General features: G+C 38.5%; 2 protein-coding genes and 1 pseudogene across 2 annotated transcripts in view; 2 read left to right on the forward strand and 1 right to left on the reverse strand.

Moving 5' to 3' along the window:
* The window catches only part of LOC122136721, a 690,060-nt pseudogene that overhangs the window by 486,258 nt on the left and 183,488 nt on the right, over positions 1-20,314 (forward strand).
* The window catches only part of LOC122136724 (gastrula zinc finger protein XlCGF46.1-like), a 184,000-nt gene that overhangs the window by 139,396 nt on the left and 24,290 nt on the right, over positions 1-20,314 (reverse strand). The gene's annotated exons all lie outside the window — the stretch shown is intronic.
* On the forward strand, positions 6,188-19,815 carry LOC122136730 (zinc finger protein 773-like). Its single transcript, XM_042721279.1, has 2 exons — positions 6,188-6,787; positions 19,274-19,815. Exons 1-2 carry the CDS (start codon positions 6,469-6,471, stop codon positions 19,636-19,638), a joined length of 684 nt encoding a protein of 227 aa, XP_042577213.1. The 5' UTR covers positions 6,188-6,468; the 3' UTR covers positions 19,639-19,815.

Raw genomic sequence — 20,314 nt, forward strand, 5'->3', positions numbered from 1 at the left:
AATTCTGAAAAGCAGAGGTGGGGGACTCGAGTCAGACTTAATCGCAAATTTTTCGGACTTGAGACTTGCTTGACAAATATCCATAAAAGACTTGACTTGACTTTGACTTGATATTCATTACTTGAGACTTGACTCGGACTTGAGTTAAATGACTTGAAATAACAAGTTATTTAACATATTTAATGTCTTATCGTCTGTCTTCAATAAATAGGCCTATGTTTGTTTTTTAACGCATTTAGTTTCTGAGACTCGCCAGTACTGCCGCACGAGCACGAGGTCTCTCTTTCCCAGCGCACGCGCACCTCTCTCTGCGTCTGATCTGTTCAGCGAGCGGCTATGGAGCAGCGCTTTAGGTTAAACAAGATATTCTGTCACTTCTAACTCTATTTTACATGCAAATATGGCCGAAATCAAAGCACAGTCATTGTCTTTATCTAATGTGTATTTGATTTCAGTAGACGACATCATGATTATGAATCAGATATTTTTGTGCAGATTAACATCTAACGGAGTGCTGGTAGTCTTAATGTGCCGCTTTCGGTCTCTATTTCTTATTCATCCCGTTGTCTTACAACAGAAAAACATACCAGTGAAAACAGGTTTATTGAGAATTTGGCTGCATTAAAATACAGTTTGTGAGCAGTATCAAATGTATTTTTTGCAAGTGGAATGCATTGTAAATTGTTATTCAATGTTTATAAGGAAATGTCAGCTTTTTTTGGCAGTAGCATGTGTACAGTACATTGTCTAATAACTGGTCTTCAGTGTTACTCTTAGAGTGAAAAGCCTAATTTATGGGGATGCATAAAAGAAACAAGTAAGAAATCATACAGTTGTGAACCCAACAATGCATACACACACACACACACACACACACACACACAAATAAAAAAATAAAATAAAATAAAATAAATACAAAAACAAAACTTGCAAGCACAACCATGCACACTCATACACGTGCACACACATTCACTCACAAATATTAATAAATCACACTCACTCAAATCACCTCTCTCTCTCTCACACACACACACACACACACACACACACACACACACACACACACACACACACACACACACAGATTAATAATGTACATTATAAACATTTTTCATGGTTTTCTTCAATGTTTGAGGCATATTGAAACAGCTGTACCGAAATACTTTCCATGCTTTTATGTTGGACTAATTTCAGATACATTTACATCTTAGGCTATGTAGTTTTAATTTTATTAATTTTATTTATTATTTGTTTTTATTGTATTAACAACTAAGCTGTATGTGGACGCTTTTTGAGTAGAAATGCATAGTGCACTTTTGTTTTGTTGCAAACAAAACTCCCATAGTCCATAACTACTGTAGTTTTAAGTTATTTTAATATATAAATTCAGTTAAATTATCAAACATTTGTATGACTTGACAGTGACTTGCTTGACCCAAGCTATGACTTGACTTGAATTGCTTGACAAAAGCTGTGACTTGACTCTAACAAAAATTGACTTGGACTTTCTTGAAGCTTGAAGGTTAAGACTTAAGACTTACTTGAGACATGCATGTGTGACTTACTCCCACCTCTGCCAGTAATACTGGACACCCCTATATTTACATTTACATTTACATCTAGTCATTTAGCAGAAGCTTTTATCCAAAGCGACTTACAAATGAGAACAGTATAAACAATCAGATCAACAAGAGAACAACAACAGTATACAAGTGCTATGACAAGTCTCAGTTAGTCTAGTACAGAACACGTAGCCAGGGGTTTTTTTTTTTTTTTAATGAATATGATAGACAAGAAAAAGAAAAGGTAAGTACTAGTATTAGTTGGTTAAGTGCAGGCAAAAAAATGAGTCTTTAGATGTTTTTTGAAAATGAGTAAAGACTCAGCTGTTCCAATTGAGATCGGGAGGTCATTCCACCAGCTGGGCGCATCGGTCCAGGAAAAAGTCAGTGAGAGTGATTTTGAACCTCTTTGGGATGGCACCACAAGGCATCGTTCACTTGCAGAGTGCAAACTTCTGGAGGGCGCATAAGATTGTACTAATGAGCTTAGGTATGTTGGCGCTGTGCCAGTGGTCGTCTTGTAGGCAAGCATCAGTACCTTGAATTTGATGCGAGCGGCTACTGGTAGCCAGTGTAACCTGATGAAGAGAGGAGTAACTTGAGCTGTTTTTGGCTCATTGAAGACAACCCTCGCTGCTGCATTCTGGATCAGTTGTAGAGGCTTGATAGTACATGCAGGAAGGCCTGCCGGGAGAGCATTACAATAGTCCAGTCTGGAGAGAACAAGAGCTTGGACAAGAAGTTGGGTGGCTTGCTCTGACAGGAATGGTATAATCTTCCTAATGTTGTATAAGGCAAATCTGCAGGACCGGGTCGTTGTAGCAATATGGTCAGTGAAGCTTAACTGATCATCCATCACAACTCCTAGGTTTCTGGCTGTCCTGGAAGGAGTTATGGTTGACGAACCCAGCTGTACAGAGAAGTTGTGATGAAACGATGGGTTAGCTGGAACCACCAGCAGTTCAGTCTTAGTAAGGTTAAGCTGAAGGTGATGGTCATTCATCCAGCTAGAAATGTCACTCAGACAGGCTGAAATGCGAGCAAATACCGTCGGGTCATCTGGTTGGAATGAGAAGTAGAGTTGAGTGTCATCAGTGTAGCAGTGATAGGAAAAGCCATGCTTCTGAATGACAGATCCTAATGACGTCATGTAGATGAGCTTAACAGTTCATTTCATCACACCAGCATGGGAAATGAAAACTGCATGTCTAGGGACTGCATTTTTACCTGGTGATCATACCGGTGAGAACATTAAAGAGACATACGAAAACCTAATTAGAGAGTGGGGAATTCAGCAGTCAGCAGTGGAGTGTGTCACTACTGACAATGGCACAAATATGAAGGCTGCATTTAAATCCCTCCTCCCATTGAACTGCCTCAGCTGCTTTGGACATAATTTAAATCTTGCACTTGGAAAGGCCCTGAAGATTGACCAAGTGGATATTGCTGTGAGGGCTTGCAGGAAAGAGGGAACTCACAAAAAAGCAAGCAGAACTTAATCTTCCTCAACATACCTTGATCCACGACATTGTGACTAGATGGGGGTCTACGTCCGACATGATTTCTAGGTAGGTTTGAATATCTTATGCATGGCAATAATCTTGTTCATTTAATTATTCTGTCAGTGTCAACTCAGCATAAGCCTTCTTATGCTTAAAAGGCTGAGGGGTGCATCAAAACAAAAATGTAAATGAAAACAAAAGACAAAGAAATACTTTAGTTTTACAAACTCACTTGCCTTTTCTCACTCTCAGACACACACACATCTGCTGTATGCTTCTCAGCAAGCCTGTTTTGTAGATTAGGAACATTTTTCTAACTTCATCTAATATATTGTTTGCAGATTTGTCAAACAACATACTGCAGTGACAGCAACTCTCATGGCTGACAGAAATACCAGGCATCTTGTGCTAAGGGGGTCACACATCTGTACACTTGGGGAAACATGTAAGGTGCTGAAGCCACTCTTTACTGTTTCCCTGGCTGCAGAGACCTGTATCACAATCTCATCCCTGAGGCCTGTCCTTCAGCATCTGACTGAATCCATCCTGGCAGAAATGGATGATGACAGCAGCCTGGTGAGGATCATGAAACTTATTCATAGTCTTATATCATTACTACTCACCATGACTGATTGTGCTTTATGAGCTCTGTTAATAATTAATTTTCTCTTTGGTTCATCTACATTGATTAACATGCCTGCGTACTTGATCCCCGCTTCATGTTGAACTTCATAGAAGAGGCAGATTCAATTAAAAGACATCCAGAGCAGCATCTCATGTAGGGAAGCATCGATCCGATACTCAGGATCGGTATCGGCTCCGGTACTGTCATTTTCTGCGGATCGGGTATCGGTCAGACGAGACCGATCCAAATCCGATATTGTGCGTTTAACATTCTGTGTTATTGTTGAGCCCCACGAAAGGCACAAAAACATTATAAAGCACCAAAACCTTTTTTGTGCACTATATTTCAAGTGTTCTGAAGCTGTTCCATAGTTCAGTGTGAGGTACAGATGAATATTGAAGTCATTAAATTCAAGTTCACATAAACTCTCCTCTCCGCTGCAGCTGTCTGTCATCCTTCATTCAGCGATCAAACTGCGTGTCGTGTTCGGTTACTACAGTCAAAACGATTAAACTCTCTTCAAGAGCACACTGTAACTGAGGTTTAAAACTGTTCAAAGAAAAGGCTTAATAAACTAACGCACAGATTTAATACACTACGTATCAATATCTCTTGCCTTTGTACTAGTAATGTCCGGTTCGCGAACGAATCATTCGATTTAACCGGTTCTTATTAGTAAACCGGTTGAACCAGTTCAGCAAATCAGACTGAATCGTTTGAAATGGTTCGCGTCAGCAGTAAGCATATAATCCACAAATTACTTAAATTATTCGCTTTTTTTAACATGGCTAACACTCCCTCTGAGTCGAAATAAACCAATATCCCGGAGTGATTCATTTACTCAAGCAGTACAATGACTGAATTTCTGTAAAGAGAGAACTGAAGATGACCACGAGCAGAGCAGCTTGTGTGTTGTAATAACTTTTTTATGTGGAATCGGAGGACTGCGCAGCCTGCAGACTTTGACTCCGTGTTGTTTCAAATTCATTATTCTGCGCACGAGATACGCATAAAGCGCTCTGTGCCACTATATATTGGTGCCTTTAGTATTATAATTCTTTTCTGCGCAGTCAGAGATTATTAATAGCCTTTCTTATTCTGTCCTATCTATCTTATGTTGCTGCCTTTATTACTGTGCTATACATTTAAAAGAAACGTCTTTTAGATTTCTAGATAAATGTATATACTTGTTTTTCATGAATGTATTTTACAACAATACAAAGAGCAATGTGTAACATTTTACCAAATTTTTGACTTTTATTTATAAATAAAATATTTCACTAGATTTTATAAAAATTATTGTGCACCCGTGATTTTTCGTTTGCTGCTGAATATCTACTAACCTAGTTCATTATAGGATTTTTGTCATACATTATGATTATATTTTTTTTCATTTGTTATTTTTCATTAAAATTAAGTTGTCTATATGTAGTAGATTGTGTTTAGCACACAAAAGAGTGATGATCAGGTCAACACAGAGAAGTGTAGAAATTCTACATTGATTTAAAAAAAAACTGTGCTGGTATCGGATTGGATCGGTATCGGCAGATACTCAGGATTTTCAGTATCAGATCAGATCGGTTCTGTAAAAAATGGTATCGTTGCATCCCTAATCTCATGCAGGAGTCTCCAGATAATGTAGGTAGCACTTGTACTCTCTCACAGGAGTCTTCTACTAGAGGAGAATGTGAAGATGAGGGGACCAGTGTCTCTATCCCTGAGGCCCCAAAAGGCTTGGCTGGTATTCTCAAAATGATAACAATGAAAAAACAGGAAAAAAAAAAAAAAAAAAAAAAACCAGCAGACATGGTAAAATCTACACCAGCATTTCAAGAAGTTTCTGCATACACAGCCTTGCCCACTATTTCTGTGGATAAAGACCCACTGCAGTGGTGGAAAGACAATGAGGAGGATTTTCCAAGGTTGGCAAAACTGACAAAGAAAATTATTTGCGTTCCGGCCACCAGTGTTGCATCAGAAAGACTTTTCAGTTCTTCAGGAAACATTCGGACAGTGTTTCGCTCCAGTTTGAAACCAGAGAAACTTAACATGCTTGTCTTCCTGCACAAAAATTTCCCATAGATTGAGAATGTAAGAAGTGAAAATGCATGTTCCCTGTTTATCTGTATCTTTATGTTTGTTGCATGGGTAAAAAAGAAAAACAAAATAAACAAAGGAAAAAAAATTATATGACTGAAAAAGTTTTTTCCCCAAAGTTTTCTATCGATACCGTGAATTCTTTTGACCACAATAACCGTGGTGTGAAAATTCTAATATCGTGACAGCCCTAATATATATATATATATATATATATATATATATATATATATATATATATATATATATATATAAACACTAAATAAAAAAGTGCAATATTACAATCACCATGCATTTTTCTTAATAATTATATTTAATGGGTCACACTTCATGCAGTGTGAGGACCAAAATAAAAACAAATCTCCCCGTATTATTTCCCTCCTTTCGTCGCTTCACTCTCCGATCCAGTGGGAGGCGCTAAAACACATACGTTTGTTTGAAAAACGCCATTAAACCTCAGAGGAAGAAGTTTAGTTTCACCGCGCTCTCTGTAGTTTTGTCGTGATGCTGTCTCAATACAAACGGTTATAAATGTTGTTTCTGTAAGTAGAGAAATACAGTTTTTGAATCAGGTCAATAAATACCTGTAATATTCTCATCCTCACAGTCGTTAAGTTAAGTTTTGAATTAAGCAGGAATATCTGGAGGAGTATCATCTGAACTGAGATCTGCTGCTGTGAAGATGGAGTTTGTTAAAGAGGAGAGTGAAGAGAACACGAGTGAACCAGAAACATGGAGAATAAAACACGAGGAACCAGAAACCTGCAGAATAAAACACGAGAAACCAGAAACCTGCAGAATAAAACACGAAAAACCAGAAACCTGGAGAATAAAACACGAGGAACCAGAAACCTGCAGAATAAAACACGAGAAACCAGAAACCGGGAGAATAAAACGCGAGGAACCAGAAACCCGGAGAATAAAACTCGAGGAACCAGAAACCTGCAGAATAAAACACGAGGAACCAGAAACCCGGAGAATAAAACACGAGGAACAAGGAGGTTGGTGTTTATTCTTCATTCATCTTTAATTAATTTTTGTGGTACATACACAGATCCTTTATGTAAAAATAAGACCTTAACTATCATTAAAATGTCTTAAATCCATGTTTCAAAGCTCTTATGGAAATGTGACTTAACGGACACTGAGGGTAATTAATTATTACTTTAATTAGACTTTATTTTTGCTTTATGCAATCATAAAACTGTTGAACTCAGAGTGTGTGAGACTGTTTTTTTCTTTTTTAAACGTAAGTATAAAACACATTTTAAGTAAAGTCGCTGTAGGACTGTGGTTATTTTAAATCATGTGAATGTCTCAGAAGAGCATTATTTGCTTGTTTGGTACATTTCACTGTAAGTAAGTAACAGTTTTGCAGCAGGCTTTACAAACTGACTTTTACTGTAAGTAACTGTTCTTCTTTAACTGTTCAAGCAGTCAAAAGTAGCACAGGTATATTTGTAGCAATAGCCAAAATACATTTTATGGGTCAAAATTATCAAATTGTCTTTTATGCCAATGTCTGATCTGTAATCAGTGATTTCTGATGTGTAATCAGTTCAGTCAGATTTAATTTGTCTCAAGTGTTAAATATTTGTGTGTGTGTGTGGAAATCAAGCCAGTGACCAAACTAAACATGGTTTCTTATTTCTCATTCTTATTTTTTTTTAATTAATCGATTAATCCATTTTTTTTAAAAAAAGCCCAGTTTTCTTTTATTTTTATTTTTTCATTTTATTGACAAAAACACACTATTCCAAATTCTGTCCAATGTCTTTCAAACAAATGTGCCAACTTAATGGTATGAAAACATACAGTGCTTAACAATTTATTAGACCGCCTGCCATAATAAAGAGAGAAAACAAACATTTTAGGAATCTGTATAAAAACTGTTTAAATCTAAAAATGTTATTGTCATTTATTGGGCAAATAACAAACTGGAACACATAAATAGTATTAATTCACATTGTTGGGGACTGCCCCACTAATGCCGGTTCTTTAATGGTGTTAACCACTTCAGTACTCTGATCAGGGAGTCGGAGTCATCTAATGTCTTTCCACCATTTATTTAGGTGCAGGGTTTCACCATATACACACTCATATGCATTGAAGGTATGCATTGAAGGTAGTTTCTGCAATGAACAATAAACAGAAGTAAATAATTAAATGTCCAACAAATATTAGCATACTGTTCAAATAAAACAGCGCATTTCAAATTAAACAATATACATAACTCTCTCTCAACGTGTAGTCAGTGAACTAATAATTACTGGATGTAAACAGGATGTAAAGGAGCATTAAACAACTTAAGATACATTACACAACATCCTCATTATGATATGAAAGTATAACAAACGTAGAATATATTGTACATGTAGCGTGTAACGTGTTTAGCGTGTCACACTAGTATAATGTTCAATATGGGCCAATTGATCAGAAGAAAAGTGCGACTACTGGAGAGAGGAAGGTAACACAGCAGGTGAGTGAATAACCAACACTGAGCCTCTAAACTGAGTAAAGCTTGATTTTATAAGAAAATGTTTTTCTCTTTTTCTTTGAATAGATGAATCACATATGATTACAATTTGACAGTGTAAAATGAATTACAGTGTTTCCTCTTATTACTCTTTGGAACTTTCTAGGCACTTAGAATCAGCAGGTTAAACAGTTAAACTCAGTTGAAACAATTGTCATGCGATTGGCATAGTAAGTGAAATTAAATAAAAAAATCTTTGAATAGAAAATATATGAATAGTTTGTTACCCAAATTAAATGAAATAAAACGTAACTTAATAATACTCTCAAACAAAATGTTACAATTAATAATTCAAATACTCAGATAAACACTCAGTATGATTCAATGTACAGAATGTGATTCAGTAAATTATCTTGCAAATTCGATAGATCACTTTTTCCCTTTGAAGATTAATAGCTTTTCAGCTGTGTAAATACTCAATGAATACTCAAGAACCAGTGAATTTGTTAAATAACCAGAGTCCATGAACTAAATGATTCAATTCAAAGAACCGTTGATTCTTTTGAAACAGTTCAAGTTCAAAGTTTATGTCCTTTGTGAATCCAGAGGAAAAATATTGAAAGTAACAGTTCTCAATGAGTTCAGGTCCCGTTTATCCAAAAGCAAAAAGAAAGGGATTCTCCTACCAGTTTGGTGGCTCAAAAACACAGTTCAGCAGAGAAAACTGCTCCATGGGTGGCTCGCCATATACAAATTGCACCTCGTGCGTCCAGCATGAATTCGGGAAACTCGTCACAGAAGTACTCAAATCTCACAAAACAACCCAGCCTTGTAGAAACACAAGGCAGAACAATAATTAATGTTCAAGTCAAACAATTTCATCATCAAATCACGTGTGCACTTCAAATAATACATTATAACTTGACACTTTAACACTCATTGAACACAATGAGACAAATACCATACTTTACGATACTTCGTTAGCTCATTAGCATTTTTGCACGTGCTTTAGCTTTAGCCCATATGCTATCAACTTCGGCATAGACGCGGCCTATATAAACACACCTCATATCGATTCTCTATCAAATTCGCGGCACTTTCCCTGCATTAATATCAATGTAGTGTTTGAATTGTAACTCACCAAGGAAAGGAATTGATATATTTCTAAATAAGGACGTTCAATTGTGGCACTTTGATGCTCCGTGAGTCTGCATCGGTCTCTATTTTACGAGCCCCCGCCTCATCCGCTTCTTAACCCGGCGACAGCTTCTTCATGTTATAGCATCAGCTCAGAAATTCTGGTTTTCTGTTGCATCCGAACACTTTCATCTCTAAATTGATTACTTAATGTGGAAGGGTTTGAAGATCACTTCGTGCAGCTGCCTCGTCTCACTCTCTCTCGGAAAATCGAGAACTCTCTCTCACGCATTTAGAAAGCGGCAGGTAGGCGGGGCTTACCCAGTTCACTGCTATTACTAGCTCTTAAAGAGCCTATCACTCTGATGCAGTTAATGATCAAATAACTTATACTTTCTTTTAAATTATATTTTCTTTCCTTAATTTTTTCCTTATCTTTTATCTTCTTCACTGATAGCCTGGGTTACCCGGGTTACATACAGAATCCGAAATGTATTTAAACAAGATATTAAAACATTAGCAAGATAAGCAGCGATGCTAGCGGCACTTTCCATGTGCGTTTCATGAATTAATGATCATAAAGATCGCGAACCACCAACAACATTACAGGCTTAATGTAGAAACAGATTCAGCCGTATAAACATCCCGTATTACAAAAACGTCATGGAATAGACTTACTTCGTCAGTAACTTTTCCCTGCACTTAGCGATGCTGCACAGGTGGAAACCGTGTCACATTTGTGTAAGCTCTGCATGCGTAAACAATGACGCGTCACTTGCGCCAAACACGAATCACACTACCGGTTGCGTAGTGCATATTTACATAAAATAAGCTCTCACCAGATATAAAATAAAAGTATTATTATTATTAATAATAATAATAATCTAAATAGTATTAAAAGATATATGAAGAATTCACAACACACATAATAACAAAAATGGCCTCCTATGCCTTCCATAACAGTTTGCATTCATTGTTTAGGTATTTTTGACTCTAATTGGGCATCTGGGAAGGAAAAAAACACTATAAAGTGCTTGACTATGCTACTTTTTCCACATTTCTTTCATAGACAACAGCAATAATTATATTATAGCATTATAAATAGCCTACTTCTGTTACTAAAGAGCTTACACAAATTGGAGCACTAACCAATACAGATAGCTAAAACATGATTTTGGTAATCACCAATACTGTTAGTTTAGAGCAGCAGTGGCACAACCTTACATAATCTGCTTAAAACCTTACATAAATTTGTTTAAATAAATTTAAGCAGTGAATATACAGTGCTCAGCATAAATGAGTACACCCCCTCTAAAACTTAGGCTACGTCCACACGAAGCTGGAGCTTACCCCAATCCGATCCTTTTTTTTCTCATCTCAAGAAATATCCGGGTCCACCTGAAACCATAAAACGATGTAGTATACATGCCAGACCAGCATGTGGCGCTGTAATTCTGCCACAGAGATACACTAAAAATGGAGAAGAAGACATGGAGTATGCGCATAAACCTTGCGCTTGGCACACAAACAAACATGGAACAATACATTTATTAATCTGTGTTAATGTTAGTTAATAAAAAGACAATCATTCAGTGGGTGTTAATTTTTTTGTTGCTGTTACGTGACATAGAGGTGTCTGACTAGGGGGGAGACGTGGGCTGATGACGTCATCGTTTCAGAAAATATACAGATTCGCTGTCCACATGAAAACGCAAAGACAGAGTTTTCAGATTTATCCACTCTGGGACCCGGTTTCAAAAAATAGCGGTTTCACCTTACGAAAACGCCGGATCCGTGTGGATGAAACGCCTATCCGATAAAAAATTTGTGCGTATTCACAGAAACGCGTCTCCGTGTGGACGGGGCCTTAAATTCACCAATTACTCTTTACTTAGAAGACATGTTAGGGTTCTTTGGAGATATAATGTTCCAACAAGCCTGCTTGATCAATTACCAAAGAAGAATGCCAAAATTATTCAGTAAAATAAGATTTTCTTATCAAAGTGATACAATTTTGTGTTGCAAAAATGAGTCCACCCTACTGAAAGTTACTAAATAAAACTAAAAAAAAAAGTATATAGGTTTAATGGTATTTTTGATCAACAGGTAAGTATATTGAACCAAAACTTTTAAAGACAAGTAACTTCCTAACAATTAAAAGTGTTATATAGCCCACTGAATCATACTCCGACTTAATGCTGGCAGCAGTGGAAGCACTTGGGAGAAAACTGCCAGGAGACTTATTTCCTAGCTTAAAAGAGGACAATGGTACAAGAGGAGTGTGAAAATATAGCAGAAGTAGTACCGACATTCAAAAACAATAGACTTGTGATAAGGCTCCTGAAATAATCAGGTCTTTACTTTAAGTTTTCATTTAGTTATGAGTGAATTTTGCTAGAAAAAGAGCAGGAGAAATAACATGCAAGTGTTCTAAGAGCCGGCAAAAGCTATGAAAAAACACTTTATCTCACCGAGTATGACACAGCCTGCAGAAGTGACATGCATGCTTGTTGTCACCGCTAGAATTACCTACTCTAGCAAAGCTAAATAAACTCATTTAACCTCTTCCAAGGCCCATATTTAAGAAATAGAGACTTTTGGGAATCCATACTCTGGTCTCAAGAGACGAGGTCGATCATTTCAGATCCAAAAGCATCAACATATTCTGGTGTTGCTTGACAAGGAGTACAGTGAGAAGAGTTTTTATACAGGGATGAATGAGTGCTGAAGGTGAGCTTTATCAATGATTCACACACTACTGTGTGATAATACAAAAACTTGAAACAGAAGATGCTACCCTCCCCTCATTCCCTGCATTATTGGGCATTTTTCAGCATGACAATGAATATATTCATTCTCCCAAAGTGAAAGTCCTTCAGTGGACATGAATTTGACTCAATTTTAATGCTCTTGAGCAGCTGTGGGGGATTCTGTAGAGACAAGCTGAGCAAAACTGCCCATTAAAGACCAGAGCATTTAAGGAGGTCATCCAGGAGTTACATTTGCATTTACATTTAATCATTTGGCAGACGCTTTTATCCAAAGTGACTTACAAATGAGAACAATAGAAGCAATCAGACCAACAAGAGAACAACAACAGTATACAAGTGCCATGACAAGTGACAAGTCTCAGTTAGTCTAGTACAGATCACATAGCCAGGTTTTTTTTTTTTTTTAGAATATGCTGGACAAGAAAAGAAAAGGTAAGTGCTGGCGAAAAAGATGAGTTTTTAGATGTTTTTTGAAAATGAGTAAAGACTCAGCTGTTCGAATTGAAATCGGGAGGTCATTACACCAGCTGGGCACAGTCCAGGAAAAGGTCCGTGAGAGTGATTTTGAACCTCTTTGGGATGGCACTACAAGGTGTCGTTCACTTGCAGAGCACAAACTTCTGGAGGGCACATAAGATTGAACTAGTGAGCTTAGGTATGTTGGTGCCGTGCCAGTGGTCGTCTTGTAGGCAAGCATCAGTACCTTGAATTTGATGCGAGCGGCTACTGGTAGCCAGTGTAACCTGATGAGGAGAGGAGTAACGTGAGCTGTTTTTGGCTCATTGACGACAACCCTCACTGCTGCATTCTGGATCAGTTGCAGAGGATTGATAGTACATACAGGAAGGCCCGCCAGGAGAGCATTACAATAGTCCAGTCTGGAGGGAACAAGAGCTTGGACAAGAAGTTGGGTGGCTTGCTCTGACAGGAAGGGTCTAATCTTCCTAATGTTGTACAAGGCAAAACTGCAGGACCGGGTCGTTGTAGCAATGTTGTCTGTGAAGCTTAACTGATGATCCATCACAACTCCTAGGTTTCTGGCTGTCCTGGAAGGAGTTATGGTTGACGAACCCAGCTGTATAGAGCAGTTGTGTGAAACGATGGGTTAGCTGGAACCACCAGCAGTTCTGTCTTAGTAAGTTTGAGCTGAAGGTGATGGTCATTCATCCAGCTAGAAATGTCACTCAGACAAGGTGAAATTCGAGCAACTACCGTCGGGTCATCTGGTTGGAATGAGAAGTAGAGTTGAGTGTCATCAGCATAGCAGTGATAAGAAAAGCCATACTTCTGAATGACAGATCCTAATGACGTCATGTAGATGGAGAAGAGAAGTGGTCCAAGTACTGAGCCTTGAGGAACGCCAGTAGCAAGTTGTTGTGACTTCAACAAGACACCCTGAAGGATCTATCAGAAAGGTAGGACTTAAACCACAGGAGTCCGGTTCCAGAGATGCCCATCTTTCTGAGGGTGGACAGGAGAATCTGGTGGTTAACTGTGTAAAAAGCAGCAGACAGATCCAGCAAAATGAGTACTGAGGATTTGGAAGCTGCTCTTGCCAGTCACAGGGCTTCAGTAACCGAGAGCAGGGCAGTCTCAGTTGAGTGGCCGCTTTTGAAGCCAGACTGGTTGCTGTCCTGGAGGTTGTTCTGTCCAAGGAACATAGAAAGCTGGTTGAACACAGCTCGCTCAAGTGTCTTTGGAATGAATGGAAGAAGGGATACTGGTCTTTTGTTTTATGTTGTTGTTTGATTTAGGAGATGGTTTCTTCAGCAGTGGGCTTACCCGAGCCTGCTTAAATGCTGAGGGAAATGTTCCAGAGTGAAGAGAGAAGTTTGGAAACGTCCGTCTCTGAGAGTGGAGAGAAGGAGGAGAGAGAGTGTGCATTAGTCGTTGTGAAGTTATCCTCAGTCTGCGGTGTGGAGAATTGGTCACTGATGGTTCTTGTCTTATTTGTGAAGAAAACTGCAAAGTCGTCAGCTGTAAGAGTCGATGGAGGTGGAGGCGGATTAAGAAGAGAAGAGAAAGTTTTGAGTGTGCAAGCATCACAACAGTTGTTAATTTTGTTGTGGTAGTATGATGTTTTAGCAGTGAAGACATTTGCAGAGAAGGAAGAGAGAAAAGACTGATGCACACTGAGGTCGGTAGAGTTTCTTGATTTATGCCATTCCCTCTCTGCAGCCCTGAGTTTAGAGCGATGTTCACAGAGATCTTCGGACAGCCAGGGGGCAGATGGGGTGGGGCGTGCTGGTCTAGACGACAGTGGGCAAAAGTTGTCCAAGCAAGAGATTAGAGTGTCAGTAGCACTGTTTGTGTCCAGAGCTGAAAACTGCGAGAGTGAAGGAAGTGAGGATGAAACCACAGAGGATAGGCTTGATGGAGAGAGTGAGCGTAGGTTCCGTCGAAAGGATTTTAACAGGGTGGGTTACAGTGATTGCATGTGATTCAAATGAACCGTTACCTGTAGGTGATGGTTGAAGATCAAATTTCCAATCTTTTTATAGTAGGAGACCAGTTCCTCCACCCATCCCAGTCGTACGAGGAGTGTGGGAACAAGGGAAATTAGTCGAGAGGATTGCGGTAATGGCAGTGTCTTCAGGTTTGATCCAAGTCTCAGTTAGTGCCGTGAAGTTGAGACTGGAATGAATAGCAATAGAAGAGATGATTGATTGAACTTTATTGTCCAGTCTGTTTTCACAGAGAGGAAATTTTTCTTTGAGACTGTAACATACATTCACTGCTTAGAAATCACACCACACATCAACAACACAATTCTATAATTAAACACTGTAAGAAAGAAAAATTAAAAACATCAACAGCCATTCTATTGCTTCAATTAAAATACTGTACGATTCAAGATAATCACTGCCAATGGAAGAAAAGATCTTTTATAGACATTTTTTCTAGCCAAGGGAATTTTTAGTATACGTCCAGATGGGAGCAATTCAAAAGCAGAATGAAGAGGATGTGTGTTATCTTTAAAATTCGCAATTGCCATTTTACCCATGAAATGATCGAACAAGCTCTGAAGTGGCTGTTGTTTTTGTCCAGTAATCTTATTTGCTTGATTATTTGTGATAGTTTGTTCTTTTGTTTTAATGTTAGATTGCCGTACCATGAAACAATATTATATGAGAGAATACTCTCAATCATTGATCGATATAACATAGTTAGGGTCTGCTGACCGATATTAAAGCTTCTCAGTTTCCTGAGGAGACCCAGGCTGCTTTGTTAACAGCAGACTGGCAGTTCCAGAGACCAACTGGAATACAGAGCGTAGTAGTAGAGGTCAGAGGGACAGGCCATAGATTTGTCGGATAGGTCTTCCTTCGACATACATTGTGTGCTCTCCGAGTGTTAGTAGTGATAGTAGAGATCTGAAAGCACATAGTGAGTACAAGTGACCTAAATAAGTATTTGAGAAAAACCTATACAAAAAGTAAAGAAAGGGGAGAGAAGCAATACTCAAGTGCCCTGTCGGTGTCCTTGCTCAGTGGAGTCGCACAGATAGAGTTGATGGTCTTTACACTCGTCGGTCTTCACACGAGGAAGCTTCACACAAGGGCTGCCGCGACCGCTGCCGCGGTGAAACCTACCACTTTTATATTTGCCTGATTACCTGTTATTGAAGTCAGCTGGCCACGCCTCACTATTTAGCAGACCGAAACTGGGCAGTCCCCCGATAGGCAAACGCAAAACCAAGCGCCGCCACAGCACGTATTTACCAGGGTAAGACACACAGTAAATAAAACAAAGTTTCCTAGCAACAACAATCATGCAGTAGTCTGAGAAAACGAGGCAAAACACTTACAAACTGATGTCCTTATCTGTTGCTCGACTGTTTCAGCAACGGATTAGTTAAACAGGACAGATGTGAAAATTTGACATGAACTTGAAGACTCAGTGCCAAGAAGTGTCAGAGCAGTATACTTTAAGTTCTGGATGACATACAAAGTACTAGAATATTATATATTTTCTGAATTAAATCTAGAGTGTACTTATTTCTGCAATCCTTCATTTAAACAAAATTGGCTATTTTATTTATCTTACAGAAAATATTGGCATTGTAAGGGAAACAGGTCAATTTAGCTCAAAGGGAATAATTTAAGATTTTAAAGGGAATTTGAACAGAATCACTGTTTCACGGCTGATCACTGAAACGGCCAGCGATTCACTGAAAGAGCCGTTTAACATCAAATCTGCGCTGGATATTAATATCCAAAGTATAGTGAAAACACTATTAATTAGCACAGTAACAAGATCGGCAGTTTAAGACATTAACTTGTAAGCACAAAACACAAGATACTTCTCTTTTCAATATGAATAAGGCTTTATTAGATAAATCTAAGACATATAAACTAATCTAACACATAAGCACACACACTCACACATTCACACAAGTTGCAGGAGGATAGAGAGTTAGGAAAGGATGAGTTTAAGAGAATGAAAATGTGAAATCCCAAGTTTACAGCAATACGTGAAATTGCATAGACATGAACAACCATCAGTCACTTAATTAACCCTCGCATTGAGTTCATCAATGAGGTTAAAATTATATTAGATAACACCAGTACAGATCAGAGTCTGGAGCTACGTTACTTGTGATGGCTGTGTAACGGGGTTCCCTTTGTTGTCGCTGAAAAGGGGGTTTCCCGAGGTTGCTGATTGGCTGGAAGTTCAGTAGTCATTGAAGTGACGTCTTGGGAAGCCCGTGGTTGGGCGTAGGCTGAAGATGCGGAGTTGTGGGCTGGTTGTAGTTTCAGACGGGCACGCGAGGTCAGACTCGGAGACACTGCGTTACAAAACTTAACTCAGGGCACGAACTCTCAAACGAAAAAGAAAAGAAACTAAAGTAAAAGAATAGAAGTAAAGTTTGACGAGACTAGGTGGTGTTTCTTCTCATCGTGGCTAAGTAGCAGCAGGCGTGCAGGCCGAAGCATGCTGGAACGGCGCTCGAAGAACGCTAAAAGTGATGACAAAGCATGACTAAAAGCAGCAGCTAAAAAGCAGGCTAAAAAGCCGGCATGACTGATAGCAAAAGCTAAACGAAAGCTAAAAGCTAAAAGCAGAGGCTAAAAGCTGAAACCTGACATGACTGATAGCAAAAGCTAAACAAAAGCTAAAAGCAAAATTCGATGGTGTCCTGAGTATTTAAACTGGCATTTTGGCCACACCTCAAATGTTGTCTTGACCAATTAGATATTGTCTTTTCTCGGGGTGTTGCAATGTTTGTCCCACCCATTCATAAATCATGTTATCTTATCAAGCACGTGGTCCGAATTTTCCCGCTCTTGCAGGGTGTAATTTGGACATGATTCCTATAACAAGAATATGATACATTTGACAAATAACTGATGGTCAGAAACGTTTCAAGCAAGATGATTCGAACACACACATACTAAACATGAATATGATCCCTTAAGCTATTCAAGAGTTATTTAAAAAGACATACACAATAAGTGATTAGAAACATTAAAGTCAAATGTGTGGGTTACATAAATGATATGGAGTTAAGCAATGGAGTGATATCCATTTAGAAGTCTTTTTTGAGTTCATTTTGGTGCATATATGCATTGGAAGGCATTCTCTGTGCCATTCTGGGGAGTAAGGATATGTCCTGTGAAGACCAGAGGGGTTAACAGGTCTCCTTAGGAATTTCAGTCTGGTTCTGCTAGGTGGGGGGAAGTCAATCCAAAGATCTTGTTTACTCTCACGGCTTTACATGTGAGGGTCAGACTGTCCATCTCTTCAATTACTTGCCCCAAATTAGACAATCTCTTCTTCGAATTTAAATTGTCAATAATTGTTCTAATGGTGTTAATGTTGAAAGCTGTTCTCTGAAAGAGTTGGTTGGTTATCAGACTGTCGTGCTAGGAGTTGATTTACAGCATCCTGTTGCCTTTCCGAGGAATTTGGCTTCTCTTGTTTCAACCATGCTCATGATCGAATCTTTAATTTGTCTGGTTCAGGCCTCATACGCTACAGCATATAGTTTGTTGTTTTTATTAAGTATATGTTTAATATGTTTCAATTTTGCCATCTTTCCATGAATTATATTAGTGATCATTAAGAAAATAATTTTTTTATACTCGTTTATACTCGTGTACTCGTTTATGCTGTGCACTGTAGTTTAAATCTCTGCATAAAAAATTAAAATAATAAAGATGATAAAGACAAATAAAGCCACAAACTCCGTGTTAACCAACAGGTGAGAGAAATGATCTGCAGGAACACGTTCACTTTGATCACAGTCACATCTTACTGTCATTTTTTTATCCTGTAAAAGGCGGTTATGAAGCATCACATAAACTAAAAGTTTTTGTGCTGAGGACGCACACACATCTTACAAAGTGCCTGACGTGGCAAGCTATTATGCTAATGTATTAGCTTAATGCTTAAAATAAATATTTCTCATGTTTTGGGCAGCTTGGATCACGTAACTCTCCCGCAGCATCTCATTCTGTTTCCTCCACTATTTTTAGATGCATAATTCAGTGATGTAATCTGACGCGAACGGATGAAGTTGGATGTGCACTGAGGGCAGACCTGGCTAATCAATAGATATTTTCATGGATCTGTGTTAGAGTATGGGAGCGGAGCGGAGGGAGGAGTGAGCGGCATGATTTTGCCTGGAGCTAGGAGTGGATTTTTTGAAAGTCCAAATTATGCCAACACACATATTAAACATAATTACTTAGCTTGACAGATGTGTGGATCACATACGAAGGTTAAAATGATGATGGATGAGTGCAAGAGGTTAAAGCATGTTGTAAATTGTACAGTTTGTACAGTCATTCAGGAATGAAGAAAAATGGAAAAGTTGCAGCATATTATTCCTGTTTCTGAATTAACTACCCTCAGCTTACTATAGTAGGAGAGACGTTCACAGACAAGTAAGCTAAGCAAGTCATTTAATATGGACTTGGGCTAATTGTAGTGTTTGGATTGCGGAGGGGAAGTAGTTGCCGCTCCACTCCGCTCACATACTCTGATCTGTGTTAAAAAGGGATGGTTTTGACATTGTTTTCATCTGTACACTAATATTTTATCCTTTTATTTTTCAAATGTTCCAATTGATTTTCATCTTTATAATGATTTCATTTTAGGCCTGATGAAAATGAAAGAAGAAAGACAAGATCGGAATGAGGTGGAGGAGAAATATCAGGATCAGAAAGATCATGATGTCAGTGGAGAAAAATCAGCGAGTTGCAGCATTAAAAAAACAGAAGTCCAAAAGCCTTTCAGCTGCTCTCAGTGTGGAAACAGTTTTACACATAAAGCAAGCCTTAAGAAGCACATGGTAATTCATGCTGGAATAAAGCCTTTCTCCTGCTCTCAGTGTGGAAAGAGTTTTACCAAGAGAGCAAGCATTAAGAATCACATGTTAATTCATGCTGGGATAAAGCCTTTCAGCTGCTCTGAGTGGGAAAGAGTTTTACACAGAAAGGACAACTTAAGATTCATTTGGTAACTCACACTTCAGAAAAGCCTTTCAGCTGCTCTCAGTGTGAAAAGTGTTTTACACAGAAAGCAAGCTTAAAGAATCACATGTTAATTCATTCTGGGATAAAGCCTTTCAGCTGCTCTCAGTGTGGAAAGAGTTTTACACAGAAAGGACAACTTAAGATTCATTTGGTAACTCACACTTCAGAAAAGCCTTTCATTTGCTCTCAGTGTGGAATGAGTTTCACACATAAAGGACAGCTTGAGAATCATTTGGTAACTCACACAGAAAAGCCTATCAGCTGCTCTCAGTGTGGAAAGATTTTAACAAGTAAAGGATACCTTAAGAATCACATGTTAATTCATGCTGGAATAAAGCCTTTCACCTGTGCTCAGTGTGGAAAGAGTTTCATATTTAAAGGAAACCTGAGGCATCACATGTTAATTCATGCTGGGATAAAGTCATTCAGCTGCTCTGTGTGGAAAGAGTTTTACACATAAAGCAAGCCTTAAGAAGCATGTGTTAATTCATACTGGGGAAAAGCCTTTCTCCTGCTCTCAGTGTGGAAAGACTTTTAGAGATAAATCAAACCTTAAGGGTCACATGTTAATTCATACTGGGATAAAGTCTTTCTCCTGCTCTCAGTGTGGAAAGAGTTTTACAAAGAAAGCAAGCCTTAAGAGGCACATGTTAATTCATACTG

This window comes from Cyprinus carpio, chromosome B3 (assembly GCF_018340385.1).
Source record: "Cyprinus carpio isolate SPL01 chromosome B3, ASM1834038v1, whole genome shotgun sequence".
NCBI lineage: Eukaryota > Metazoa > Chordata > Actinopteri > Cypriniformes > Cyprinidae > Cyprinus > Cyprinus carpio.

Excerpts from the sequence above, each read along its gene's own strand:
- LOC122136730 (XM_042721279.1), top strand. The coding sequence starts at position 6,469 with ATGGAGTTTGTTAAAGAGGAGAGTGAAGAGAACACGAGTGAACCAGAA. Across the intron at positions 6,788-19,273 it reads AAAACACGAGGAACAAGGAG|GCCTGATGAAAATGAAAGAA; the intron begins GTTGGTGTTTAT and ends ATTTCATTTTAG.